General features: G+C 40.6%; 1 protein-coding gene across 10 annotated transcripts in view; it reads right to left on the bottom strand.

Moving 5' to 3' along the window:
• The window catches only part of LOC149323528 (alpha-2-macroglobulin-like protein 1), an 83,403-nt gene that overhangs the window by 68,324 nt on the left and 673 nt on the right, over window positions 1-14,406 (bottom strand). For 8 of the 10 annotated variants that reach the window (XR_016276899.1, XR_016276893.1, XR_016276857.1 and 5 more), the window contains exons 2-5: window positions 10,474-10,657; window positions 6,657-6,692; window positions 5,266-5,416; window positions 269-321 (exon numbers count right to left, since the gene is read on the bottom strand). Coding sequence is in view for 6 of the 10 variants with exons in the window: in XM_089489146.1 (XP_089345272.1) it covers window positions 269-321; window positions 5,266-5,416; window positions 6,657-6,692; window positions 10,474-10,657 (424 nt within the window). In the remaining 4 variants the exon portion in view is untranslated. Of the gene's footprint in view, window positions 1-268; window positions 322-803; window positions 1,005-5,265; window positions 5,417-6,656; window positions 6,693-8,601; window positions 8,710-10,473; window positions 10,658-14,406 lie in introns of those variants that run through there. The other 2 variants (XM_089489141.1, XM_089489144.1) reach the window with 2 other exon arrangements.

The raw sequence follows: 14,406 nt of genomic DNA, 5'->3' as shown, positions 1-14,406 counted from the left end.
AAGACAAAAAGCTACCGCCGTAGAGATCCAGTTTGTCTCAAATATATTTTTCTTTTCTTTTCTTACTTTCTCCTGCATAATTTTTAATACCTTTGCCTGATGAGGAAACCAGTGGGACTTTTAAAGCTTGCAACATGTATATTGTGCATTTTGGTAGGCCCGGTAAAGGCATCCCTGTTTTGTGGTTTCTGGATGATAGTGTACTTTGCTGTGTGGCCAACATGAGTACTCCTAGGTATGTTTCATGTAATAAGGAAGTCATACTCACTGGTTTGTTAATTGCCTTCAGTTCTGCATCAAGCCTCACTATACGAAACCTGACTGAAAAGATAAAATAGAAATATATTTCTCCAGTAAACTTACTCTTTTTATTGTTATTTTTTAACTTTTCCACACAAAACAAGACATTACACACATTACAGATTGGACAATCAACCACCCCCATACCCAGACTTCAATATTAAAACTACATATAACATAAATTGAGCTTCCTAATACTACTTGAGATTTGTTTTGAAGTTTTCTTCCATCTTGTTTTATCTTTAAGTGTTCTTCTTCTTAGTTCCTTCATCTGGATCTGCCCTTATGTTGTGTTGAATCCAAAAATCTGTCATTGTTGATATTCGTCCCTTTACCTGGAAATATACTTCTATAGAGTAGCTCTATACCATGTACTATCTTTCCTATACATAACATTCTGCCATCAAGAACTTAAAATATTTAAGTAGAAGAGTTTTATGTAATCAATAGTTAAGCACTATTATATAATTCCAATCCATTTATGTCTTTTTTACTATCAATACCTTATTCCATCTTATCTCTAGAAACTTGTAGAATTTTTCCCATTCTTGATATACACAATCTTCAGTTTTATCTCTCATCCAACATGTTAGCTTATCCATCTCGGCCATTTCATATAATTTACAAAGCCATTTATCTATAGATGGAGCTTGTGGTTTTTTCCCAAAGTTTTGCATATACTATTCTAGCACAAGAGAAACAGTAAAAGAGAAATTTACCATGTTGCTTTTCTAGTATATCGTCTAACATGCCCAAAAGAAAGATTTCTGGTGAAAAGGGCACTTTTATATTCATGTTTACATTTTAAATTTTGTGGATCTCTAGCCAAATTTTTTTTTTTGAAATCTCACATTTCCACCATATGTGGAAATAAGAACCAACATTATCCAAACATTTCCAACAATAGGGATTGCTATTCTTGTGCATGAATGACAATTTTTGTGGCGACAAATGCCACCTGTAAATCATCTTGTAGACATTCTCTTTGAGCTCCTGGCAAACTGTGGCGGGATACAAACGGGCAGGGGAAGACGTCTTGGAGGTGTATTCTGCTGAATACGGAGCCTCCAGACCGCCTGCCCTGGGGGCGTGGCTCAGGAGATGGGGCTTCCACATGGGGGGCAGTGAAGACGCCTCACCTGGGGCCGTTTCAGACCCGGAGTTCCCAAACCGCCGCCTCGGAGGACGCTGCAAAGAGAGAGGCAGCTTCCTCACGGGCGGCCAAAAACGGGGCTTTTTTTTTCTTTTGCCGGCTGGCGGATGCGCAGCTGCGCAGCTGCAGCGCTAAGCAGCGGCGGCAGAAAGCCTATGGGCACATTTAAAGTGCCCAAGCCCCTTTAAAACTTTTTCCCCCGCTCTGCCCAAGAACAATGGTGGTCTCCTGCCAGCTGGTGATCAGCTGGTGTTGGCATCCTTGTCCGCTTGCACTTGCCAGTGTCACCAGCATCATAGATGCCTCCTCTCCTTTGGTCCCCGCGCTCTTGCTGAATCTGCAATGCACAGCCACAGCTGTCTCCACTGCCACCGCTGTCCCCCTGCCGTCCCCCATCACCTCCCTTGTACATATGTAAATATTTACAGTTTTAGCGTTTTTTATTGTTAGGTGAAAATGGCACAGGAATGTGTGTAGGGGTACACTTTAAAGGCCAAACTTTCCCCAATTCTAGCAGCGCATGCGTACATGTTGCTCTAGGGTTAGGGTTAGGGTTAGGGTTAGGGTTAGGGTTAGGGTTAGGGTTAGGGTTACGAGTCTTAAAATGCGCTGCAGCTGTGCTGCAGCTTCCACACCTGCATGGCAGCTGACGCTGCAATTAAAGCCTGACTGCAAACTGCGCATGTTCCAGGACCCCGACTCATTATGCGACGCAGCAGACACGGAGCTTTTAAATGGGCAACTTAAACTAGCGGCGTAGCAATTCTGGCGTACCGGTGCAGCAGCTTACAGACGGAGCTGCGCATCAAACGGAAAAGAAGCGGAGAAAAGCAGCACCTTTTTAATGCCGCTTCTTCCCACTTGGGGCGTGCGGGGGGCGTGTTCATGGCGGCATTCAGGTAAGGGCTGTCTGAAGGCTCTACCTTCATGACGTCATGAATACACCCCTTTTTGCCCGTCTGTATCCCGCCAGTGTGTTTTTACGCTTCTTGTCCAAATGTTCTCCCATTTTTTATATTCCAAATTATGCCCTATGTTTTGAGCCCATCTCACCACTGAATGTCTGATTATTTCATCTTCTGTTTCCAAGTCCATTATCATCTTGTAATACCTTGAAATTAGTTTCTTTTTCCCTTTTACAGTATTTTCTTCCCAGTCTGATCGTTTCTTTTGAATTCCCACCAGTTTCTTATCCATTCTCCACCTTTCCCTCAATTGTCTAAATAAATACCAATGACAATAGATTCCTGAGTCCTTAAGTTCTTCCTGAGACTTCATTTCTATATCATCCTGTGTTTCTTTTCTTAAATCCGAGTAGCGTATTGTTATTTGTCAATAACAACAAATCAGCACACAGTTCTTGTCCAATGTTTTATAAGTAAAACAGAACAGCAAACCTCCCACCCACTGTTTTAATGACTACATCACTTGTAAAGAACAATGTACTTTTGTTGAATTAGCTTTCATGGATCATTTGGTGCTACTTCGAGGAAGGCTCTTGCAAGGACCTTTGCTTTGGCTTTAGCATCTTATCCTTCTGTGTATCTGTTTTATACAGTGATATCAAATAAAGAATTAAAATCGACAGTGGAACACAATCCCTCAGAGTGTAGTGGAGTCTCCTTCCTTAGAGGTCTTTAAACAGAGGCTGGATGGCCATCTGTTGGGGATGCTTTGATTGAGAGTTCCTGCATGGCAGAATGGGGTTGGACTGGAAGGCCCTTGTCTCTTTTAACTCTATTAAGTTTATCGCATGGGGCATAAACCGTTCCCCAGCGCGTTCTAACGGGGGCGAGCGTGGGCGCGCACGGAGCGCGATGGGCACCGGATGGGGCCCAAAACGCGACTTTATCGCATGGGGGGACGCCACCGACACCACCGCGCGTTCTCATCGCGTCCCAATTCGGTTCCAGAGGGCGCCATTTCTGGGAACTGTTTCCAAGCGTCCCCAGAAATGGCGCCCTCTGGAACCGAATTGGGACGCGATGGGAACGTGCGGCGGCGGCGGCCCCCCCGTGCGATAAAGTCGCGTTTTGGGCCCCATCCGGTGCCCATCGCGCTCCGTGCGCGCCCACGCTCGCCCCCGTTAGAACGCGCTGGGGAACGGTTTATGCCCCATGCGATAAACTTATATGATTGTATGATTCTATAACTCCCATTTCTCCATGTTGTTCTATTTACAACAGTAGTTGTTTGTTTTATTTTAACCCTTTTACTAGTTTATTTAATTATTTAAATCTATTGTCTTCTATACTTTTCTATACTCTTTTTTACTCCTCTCAATCTTCCCCATCCTTATTACTCTCTTTTTACTAGTCTATTAATCTATTGGTCTCTTTACTTATCATTCATATACTGTAGTTCACATTATTCCTTTTAAACTTGTCCATTGTTCTTTTCATAAGTTTAGTACTGGGTTCCATCCTTTGTCAATTTTTTCTGAAGATTTATCTGTGAGTCAGTGAGTCTGTCCATTTCTATTATATCTCCTAATTTGATTAGCTATTGTTCTGTCAGAGGTGGGTCCTGCATTTTCCATTTTGGGGCATATACAATCCTTGCCACTGTAATCATGCCCAGGATTATTCTCCAAGCTTCTTTTTCCAAATTCCTTTCAATTTTATCTGTCACAGGCCTGTTAAAGACTGCCAAAATAAAGCTGCTTCGGGTCTCTTTGGAAGTATGCTATTTAAATGATGCATGGGTCCTAAGAGTTCGGAGGTCGCGCCAAAGCCACACTCCATTCCTAAGCACTGTTTGGAAATAATTTATGGTGACCAAAGGGAATCCTATTATGGGGTTTTCTTGGCAAAATTTGTTCAGAGGAGCATTGCCATGGCCTTCCCCTGAGGCTGAGAGCATGTGACTTGCCCAAGGTCACCCAATGGGTTTCATAGCCAAGCGGCAATCGAACCCTGGTCTCCAGAATTGTAGTCAATGCTCAAACCACCACACCATGCTGACCCTAAGGATTTTATACATGCTTTTAAACTTAAACTTAAATAGCAATATAGCACACATGTAATGGTTAAAATTTTACCACTTTGAACATAAATGTATTTAAATTTTATTTAATGTATTAACTATTAACTAAATGCATGAATTCATCTCATCTGTCTTTCCTATCTGTGGTTTTTTTTCAAGTAAATTTACAGGGCTTTATAAATAAAGGTTAATAATAATAATATTAATAATAATAAGTTTATTTTTTTAAATTATATTGCATGCATGGAAGAGAAACTAATAAACAAACAAATAAAGTCTATAGAGAAACATATAAACATACAAATACATAGACGTATAACTATATAAGCAATTCTAACATATTTTTGTAGTTATTTTCTAACTATTCTTGGCTTGGATTAAACCTAACTTTAAATAAACCTATCCACACCACTTATAGTCCCACAGTTTTCCAATCTGCTTCCATTTTTTTCATATTGCTGGGATGTCTTTCCTTCAATGTACATAAATAATCTGTCCACAATTGCAAAATCATTCACTTTAATTTTCCATTCCTCAATGGACGGTATTATATTGGTTTTATCCAATATTTAACGTATAACATGCTTCCATTGTCATATATATAATTACATTTTTCTCATCCAGATTTAATTCAACATATTTAGAATCTATTATATTTAACAAAAATAACTTGGGATAGAGCAGAATATTTTGTTGTAATGTTACCTGAATCTCTTTATGTATTCTTTTCCTATCTGTGGTTTTATAACACACCATCACACACATTATGGCAAAGCAGGGACAGCAGGTGCCATCCTTTTCTGGATTCCACTGGCATCAGAGCCTACCTGTCTCTCCAGGCTTGTAAAATGGCTTGTCTGTTTCTATGACATCCTTTGGATAACTCTTCTGCACCAGCACCTTCTTCCGGCCCTCATACCTCACATTGCCATCTTTTTGAATTAGGACGTAGATATAGGCCAATGCTTCTTCCTGTCCCTTCAAAGGGCAAAGGAAGAAAATGGCGTCAATACCAAGGAAGACTGAGAACAGAAAAGCATTTTGCAGGTTGAGGGGACATTTGGGAATTCATCAGTCACCCCCAAAACACTCAGGCCTCTTTCCTTTATTCTCTCCCCCAGGAAATGGGGAATCAAGAAAGCACACACAGACATGTTTATTACCATTACCAGTTCTCGTCCTCCTCCTTCCACATCTTCATCTTCCTCTCTCTTCCCAAGCCTGTCTTCGTTTGCTCCTTCACCTTGTCTTTTCCTTTTCTCCTTTTCACACTACACCATTATACCACTATCATTCCACTTTCACTACCATATACTGTATATACTCACGTATATGCCTAGAAATTTTAGTCAAAAAAATTGACCCCAAAAACCTGAGTTGACTTAGCCATGGGTCAATATAAATACCATAGTCTAACTCTTACCCAAAAAACAATAAAAATAAAAATAAAGGAATCAGCCTCTGATGAAAGGCAAGAGCTTAATCTGTCATAGAAGCACTAATTTCTCTCTATTCTTTCATCTATCCAGCCTTTAATGTGAGCACAAACAGTGATGTCTGCTTGAATTTTGTAAGTTGTTTGGCATCATTTCCCTTTGCTTCATTCTTTGCATCCTTTTTTACATGCCTCTAAGACTTATTCACGGATCATAACAAAAGCCATAATTTTGGCCCCAAAATCTGTCCTTGATTTATACATGAGGTAGATTTATAGTTCAGTATATATGGTAGATCCATCCTCTGGGGTTTGCAGCTGAAGGGAATCTAGAATTTTCAGAGAGGGCTGTAGTGCCATTGACCAAACTACAAACCCCTAGATTCCATAGGATGAAGCCATGGCAATTAACAGTAGTATCATAGTGCTATGACTTTCTAGTGTGAAAGGGCCCTTAATCCTTTCTTCTTCCTCCTAAACCAGTGGTTCCCAACCTGTGGGTCGGGACCCCTTTGGGAGCCAAATGACCCTTTCACATGGGTCACTTAAGACCACTGGAAAACACATATTTGCATGTAGCAATGAAAATAATGTTATGGTTGGGGGTCACCACAATGTGATAAACTGTATTAAAGGGTTGCGGAATTAGGAAGGTTGGGAACCACTGTCCTAAACACTTCAAAAAAGCTCCTCTAGACAGTTGCATCCCTTCTCTACCATGTCCACCTATAATTGACCCATAATCTGAGAAGATAAGAAATGGTTCAAAAATATAATACTTACAGGCAAGGTCATTTTGCTGGTAACAAAGGCTGGGACCTGAAGAAAGGAAAGGGGTGGAAAGAGAAATGGAAATAAAAACTATGTTTAGTCACACATCATTGAATCAGAGAATAGAATCACAGAATTATAGAGTTGGAAGAAACCTTGAGGGCCATCCACTCCAACCCCTTTCTGTCATGCAAGAAGTCAAAAGCATTTCCAACAGATGGCTATCTGTTTAAAAACTTCCAAAGAAGGAGACTCCACCACATTCAAAGGCAGCATCTTCCCTTGTCAAACATCTCTTACTGTCAGGAAGTTCTTCCTAATGTTGAGGTGGAATCGCTTTTCCTGTAGACTGCATCCATTGCTCCAGGTTCTATGCTCTGGAGCAGCAGAAAACAAGCTTGCTCCCATCCTCAATATGACACTCCTTCAAATATTTAAACAGGGCTATCATATCACCCCTTAACCATCTCTTCTCCAGGCTAAACATACCCAGCTCCCATTTTGGTCACCCTCCTCTGGACATGCTCCAGCTTGTCAACATCCTTTTTGAATTGTGGTGCCTAGAACTGGGCCAGTGTTGCCAATTTCTGGGGAATTCCCTAGAATCTGGGGGATTTAATTAATTTCTTTCTGGGGATTTTGACTGAATAATAATAAATATTGGGAAATTCCGGGGATTTTGAAATTTGGTAAAACATTCTGGGGAATATCTTCGAGGCTTGTTGGCAACACTGAACTGGACACAGTATTCCAGGTGAGGCCTGACCAAAGCAGAATAGAGTAGTACTATTACTTTCCTTGATCTAGCTACTATGCTTCTATTGATGCAGCCTAGAATCACATTGGCTTTTTTAGCTGTGTGTATGATGTATGATCTAATCTTGATACATTTCTTGGAATTGTTGGTTTTTAAAAATGTGTATATGGTTCTTTCAGCAATTCCAAGAACATTAAGATGGGTTCAGAGTAAACTGTGAAACCCAGAAACATATAATAGGCGCCTGAATAGACATTCCAATCACCTATTGGCTTAGAATTCATTCTTCAATATAAATTATTATCAGTACAGGTTCTGAAACATGGTTTCAGTTGAGATTTCAACTGCATCATTCCTATCTAAACATATATGACTGATAATTTTGTCCCAATGGCTTTTGTGCATGGGCATAATACTGGGGCATAAAGGTAAGTTTAAATATAATACCAGAAGGACTTTACTTCTAAAATATTGTTCTCAAATTTCTCTAACTCATTCCACTATTTGGAGAATCCATTCTTTTTATAAAGAGGCTGTTCTAGCCCTGTTCTGTTCTTTTCCACCTTTCCTGCTGTCCCTCCATAAACAGCTTACAGAGCATAGAAAAAGTGTGTAAACTTGAGCTTTGAAGTAAATATCTTCATACTAACAACTTGGAACGAAGCAAAACATTCCTATCAGATGTTTTCCTTTGTTTCCCAAGTAATGCAACAAAAGCTGGTCAGGACTCAGAAATCACCTTCCTGGTATTTCTGTTGGTTGTGGCTAGGGTTGCCATAACTGTGTACCTCCAAACCGTGACTGTAAAAAAATGTAGGACAAAATTTAGCCCCAAATGTAGGACATATTTTGTAAATGGAGGACAACAACTAAAAAAACGAAACATTAATAAATTTTAAAAAACATTACTATACATGCATGCTTCTTTAAACTCGGGCAGGGACCATCCCAGGGCCCCAAATCCGGGATTGTCTCAGGTAAAACCGGGATATGGCAAGCCTAGTGGTTGCCCCCGTGAGATTGTTCAGTTGGATCCATTTCCCTTTCAGCACAGCTATTCCACTGGCCTCTCTGATATATGATCCATGGCAAAAGTTGTTAATTGCCCTCAAGTCAGCCTTGACACATAGTGACCCTGGGAATGAGATATCTCCATTCGTCCCTATCCTCAACCACTCTGCTTTGGTTCAGGCCTGTCACCTCTCTGATTGAGTCTATCCATCTGGCATGTGGTCTTCCTCTGTTTCTGCTTTCCTCCACCCTTCCTAACATTATTGTCTTTTCCAATGACTTGTGCCTTCTCATGATCTGTCTGAAGTACAACAGCCTCAGTTTTGTCATCTTTGCTTCCAGGAAGAGGCCTGGCTTGATCTGTTCAAGGACCCATTTGTTTGTCTTTTTGGCTGTCCACGGTATTCAGCACGCTTCTCCAGCACCACATCTCAGAATTGATTTTCTTTCTGTCAGTTTTCTTCACTGTCCAGCTCTCATAATTAAAACAAAACAAACAGCTTCATTTATATATCGCTTCATACTGAACTAACAGTGTCTACGCAGTTACAACTGTAAGCTATTTGTATTGTACATGATGATGGGAAATACAGTGGCTTGGATGATTCTGACTTTAGTTGAGTTGTAGATCTTTACACTTTAGGATTTCATCTACTTCTTTCATGGCTGCCCTTTCCATTCCTAGCCTTTTTCCATTTCTTGACTGCAGTCTCCGTTCCGACCAGTGTTTAATCCCAGGTATGGAAAGGCTTTAACTATTTTGATTTCCTCATTATCTAGGTTAAATTTATGTAGATCACCCATGGTCATTATTTTTGTTTCTTTACATTCAGCTGTAAGCCTGCTTTTGAACTTTCTTCTTTGACCTTCCTTAGTCATTGTTCCAAGTCCATGATATTTTCCGTGAGTAGGATGGTGTTATCTGCATATCTTAGACTGTTAATGTTCCTTCCTTCTATCTTCACTCCTCCTTTTTCTGAGTCTAAACCTGCTCTTCAACTGATATTTTCTACATATAGAGCTTTATCGCATGGGGGTTAAACCGTTCCCCAGCACGTTCTAATGGGGGCGAGCGGGGGCGTGCACGGAACGCTTTGAAACAGTTCCCAGAAATGGCGTCCTCTGGAACCGAACTGGGACGCGATGGGAACGCCCGGCGGCGGCGGCGGCCCCCCGTGCGATAAAGTCGCGTTCTGGGCCCCATCCGGTGCCCATCGCGTTCCATGCACGCCCCCGCTCGCCCCCGTTAGAACGCGCTGGGGAACGGTTTAAACCCCATGCGATAAAGCTCATAGTTTGAACAAATAGGGTGACAGAATGCAGCCTAATTGGGAACCATTCTGTTTCTCCATATTCTGAAGGGAGTATAACCCCTGTTTATTCTTTTTGGAACCTCTCAATACCACTTATGAGGTTTGACACAGACAGTTCAAGGCCTGGAATTGGGGCCACAAAACTTAGGGGTTCCATGTTTTCCTAGAGAGCTGATTCCTAAAAGGTGGTGATAAAAACTGTTTTCCAGTTCAGTAGCATTTGCACTGGGAGAGGGTCGCCCCAAATCAAACTATTTAGCATGACAATGCTGGGTAAAATCATCCAGAGGATTTGCATTAAGGTGTCACCAGTATGAAGGCACTCCTTCTTTTCTTCCCCCCCTCCTTTTTCTTTTCTTTTCTTTTCTTTTCTCATTCAGGCAAGGCAACAAAAGTGCTTAAGAAATGTCCAAGGTCACTGATAGCCTAAATAAGAAACAGAAGCTGAACAACAACAACATAATGTTGTATTCTGTTACTTTCCATACATACTTATGTATGAAATTATATTCAGAAATATATTATATTCCTCCTGTAATCTATTATATAAGTTATCACCTTGATTTCAGATTTAAGTATACACAGTTTTCTTTTGTAGTCTCTAAGGTTTATTCAGCCTAATTTAACTTATTTTGACCAAGCATTGTTAGGCTTGTCTATTTGTTTATTTGTTCCTGCAGCATTTTCCTTTTGGTGGCTAAGAAAGGCAAGGACCTTCTATTCAGCAACTTGTAGTCAAGAAACCTACCTGGAAGTTGATGCACTCAAAGGTCCCTGGCTGCTCCACATCCTTCTCTACTAAGGTGTGGTTTTGAGCTTCCAACTCCAATTTTACTGATAGATGGACATTCTCTGGGAGAGCACTTATAAGTATACAGACTTTTTCTGTATTGGGATGATGAATGATGGCTGGGAAAACTACCATATAATGACTGGAAGAGAAGAGAGAAAAGAGGGCATTGCATGTGGATCCTTTTCCAGAAAAGTTTTGGAGTTATTATTATTATTATTAACTTTTATTTATAAAGCACTGTAAATTTACACAGCGCTGTACATACAATCTTTTAGTTAGATGGTTCCCTGCCCTCAGGCTTACAATCTAAGAAGACATGACACAAAAGGAGAGGGGAGTGGTGGTGGGGAATGGGATCAGGTCCAAGCAGTTCTTCTCCACTTCCGAGGCCTGGACCAAGGCAGATCGACTGGAGGAAGGGCTTGGCTTCTTGATGGATGGTTAAAATTATTGATTTTATTGAGCAATTATTGATGTTGTTGTTGTGTGCCTTCAAGTCATTTCTGATTTATAGCGACCCAAATATTACTGTCTGGTAAGATTATGCGTTGTCACTCTCCAGTTTTGTGCACTTTCTTAAAGTCAACTTTTGAGGACTAAATTCCGTTGTTAGTCCTAACGAAAGCCAGTCATTGAATTAAGGAGAACTTGACAAATCAGCACTCATGTAATTTCCACTAACACAGCTCATATAGTCTATTTGGGATTAAGAACCAGATTTAGAGCAACATGATCTTCTCTACAGTGGCAGCTCTTAAGTGTCAGCTCTTAAAAATGGCAGCAAATTCCTGAAAGACAGAAACATCCCTCTCACTTGTTTTGCTATTTTATGGATATTTGTTATTGCTGCTGTTATTGTGAGCCTTCAAGTTGTTTCTGACGTATGACAATGCTAAAGTGAACCTATCATGGGGATTTCTTGGCAAGATTTCTTCCTATGGAGGTTTGCTTTTGTCTTGCTCTGAGGCTGAGAGTGTAACATGCTCAAAGCCACCTAGTGGGTTTCATGGCCAAGCAGGGAATTGAACGCTGCCTTTTGATATTGATCTGAGGGTGAATTGTACCATCGTTTTCCCCAGCAGCATGTTATGCCTTCTAACTGAAGTGTTCTCCATTGATGGTAAAGTATTTTTTAAATTAACTGATTTGATGACTATGAATAAATGAGCAGACTTGTGCAGGGTGACGAGATGTCCTCCTTTTCCAAGACATGTTCTACATTTCAGCTTTCTGTCCAGGAGGAATTCCAAAATGTCCTCCCTTTTGGGCATGACTAAGAAGCATGAATTTAGAATTATATGAGTGTCATGTCCCCTATTTTTCTTGAATATACTACATTTTGTGGTGCTTTGTCCTCCTTTGTGGTGATGACTTCTGGTCACCCTGGACCTGAGAAAAACAGTTTCTTAAGGGTTATAAAAGTTTCCTGATTGCACAGTGTTCCTGCACACATGGGTTTGAGTCCAGATCACACAAATCATGCTGTAACGGATTGCCCCTAACAGTTGAAATGGGCAAAAAAAAGAGAACAAACATGAAAGGGAGGGAAGGAAAGCTTATACAGTCGGCCCTTCTTATACACGGATTTTTTATGCACGGATTTAAGCATACACGGTTTTAAAATGTTCCAAAAAAGTATAAATTTACCTTGATGTTCCATTTTTTATTAGGGACACCATTTTGCTATGTCATTATACTTAATGGGACTTGAGCATACACAGATTTTCTTATACACGGGGGATCTTGGAACCAAACCCCAGCGTTGGATCCACTGTATGAAGTTAACTAAAACTCCATCATCAAGCCTCAGGAGATGCCCAAATTGCTTTGGGGAGCATGTTCTGCCTGCGAAAGAAGTACTACATGTTTCTTTCCACTTGAGGTCAGTTTGTACATTTCTTTTATACTTAGGGCCCGAACAGACAGGCCAAAATAAAGCTGTTTCGGGTCACTTTGGAGGTAAGCTGTTTAAATGCTGCATGCGTCCCAAGAGGCCGGAAGCCACGCCAAAGCCATGCTCCAGACTTAAGGACTGGAGCGCCGCTTTGGTGCAACTTCTGGCCTCTTACGATGCATGTGTCATTTAAAAAGCATGCCTCCAAAGTGACTGGCCCAAAACCAGTTTTTGGAGTGGAGAGGCAGCGTGGTATAACGGTTTCAGTGTTGGATTTTGACTGCAATATTTGGGATCTTTTCCTAGCAGTATTGCAGCCTCCAGTACCTTTTCACAAGCAAGATTTTCCAGCCAGTTCTTTTTTGCTGAAAAGAAAGGCTGGCCACGAGTGCTTTTGGGCAGTCCATTCCTTTTTGAGCCCGCTCAAAGACCAAAAACAGCTCATTCCAACTGTCTCCTTTAAACAAACAATAGTTTATGGTATGAATGAATTTGATTGGTATATGTTTTTTAAAAAAACTTAATAAAATTATATTTAAAAAATAAACAAACAATAGTTTATAGTTACAAATACTGTATATAGACAATGCCTTCTTGTGCTGCACAACCAATAGGTCCAACAATCACTTCAAAACATTGAAAGGTCTCTAAAATTATTTGGAAATGTGTCTGAATTTCCACTTCTTTTACATTAGAACATTCCTAAACAAGAGATCAGGCAACCAGGGTTAGATTCCCAGCTTGGCCATGAAACCCACTGGGTGGCCTTGGGCAATTCACACTCTCTCAACCTCAGGATAAGACAGTAGCAAATCTCTTCTGGAATAAATCTTGCCAAGAAAATTCCAGGATAGGGTCACCTTATGGTCATCCTAAGTCAGAAACAGGCCTGTAGCTAGGCTGGGGCAACCAGGGCACTGCCGGGGGGGGGGGCAGCCAAAAGGGCCCCCAAAGAGAATACAAGAAATATATATATTGGGGCCCCGAATGTTCTTTCTGCCCCAGGGGCCCTAAAGGCCTAGATATGGGCCTGGTCGGAAAGGACTTGAAGGCACACAACAAAGAGTATTTGCAAAGGGAACATAAGCCTCCAGTCTTTGGAGAATGGCAGGCTACAATCATTTATTCAGGAGCAAACTCCCTTTAACTTAATGAGCCTTACTTCTGAGAAGGCATGCATGGCATTGGCCTGCATCTCTGGAACTGAAGCTATTCTTCCCACAATGTGATATATCTTCATCATCATCATCATTATCATCATCATGTATTTATATATAAAGCACTATCAGGGTGCACAGAGCTTTACGAGGAAAAGAACAACAACAAACAAACAAAAACAAAAACAGCTAGTCCTGCCAAAGACATACAATATCACAGACAAAGACACTGAGGAAGGCAAGAGTAATACAGATTTAAGGTAGGAGGAAGACAGATTTAAAAACCACACAGTACAACTGTAAGATGAAGTACTAAGACAGAAATGCAAAAAAAAAAATGTAATGTAATGCAAAGCAAAGGGAGATATACATATAACCAAAATATGCATGATTATAAAACAGTATTAAACTAGCATTCTTTGGAAAGCAAGCTTTGGAAAACAAGAATGTTTGTAATTGAGATTTAAACACAATGAGGGAAGTAGCAGTCTGCAGATATTCAAGGAGGGAATTCCAGAAGTTATGGAGTAGCAAGTTAAAAATAAAGTAGTAGAGCCAAGGAAAAGAAAACTTTCTTGGTGGAGAAAGAAGGCTAACATTTCGAAGATGCAAATTCTGAACTGGGTGGTCAAAAGAAACAAAGACTGAAATATAGGGTGGAATTAGGCTGGAATAGGGTGGAATTAAAGATTAGAACAAGAAGTTTGTACTGGATCCTAAAATGAATTGTCAACCAATGAAGAGATATCCAAAGTGGGGTAACATGACCAAAACAATGGGCTGAAAAAAGATAATTTTAGCATCATAATGTTGACTAGAAACCAGAAGGCTAAAATG

This window comes from Sceloporus occidentalis, unplaced genomic scaffold (genome assembly GCF_023333645.1).
Source record: "Sceloporus occidentalis isolate IW3139 unplaced genomic scaffold, rSceOcc1.0.p SCAF_1, whole genome shotgun sequence".
NCBI classification, from domain to species: Eukaryota; Metazoa; Chordata; class Lepidosauria; order Squamata; family Phrynosomatidae; genus Sceloporus; species Sceloporus occidentalis.
This window is presented reverse-complemented; position numbering and strand designations above follow the sequence as displayed.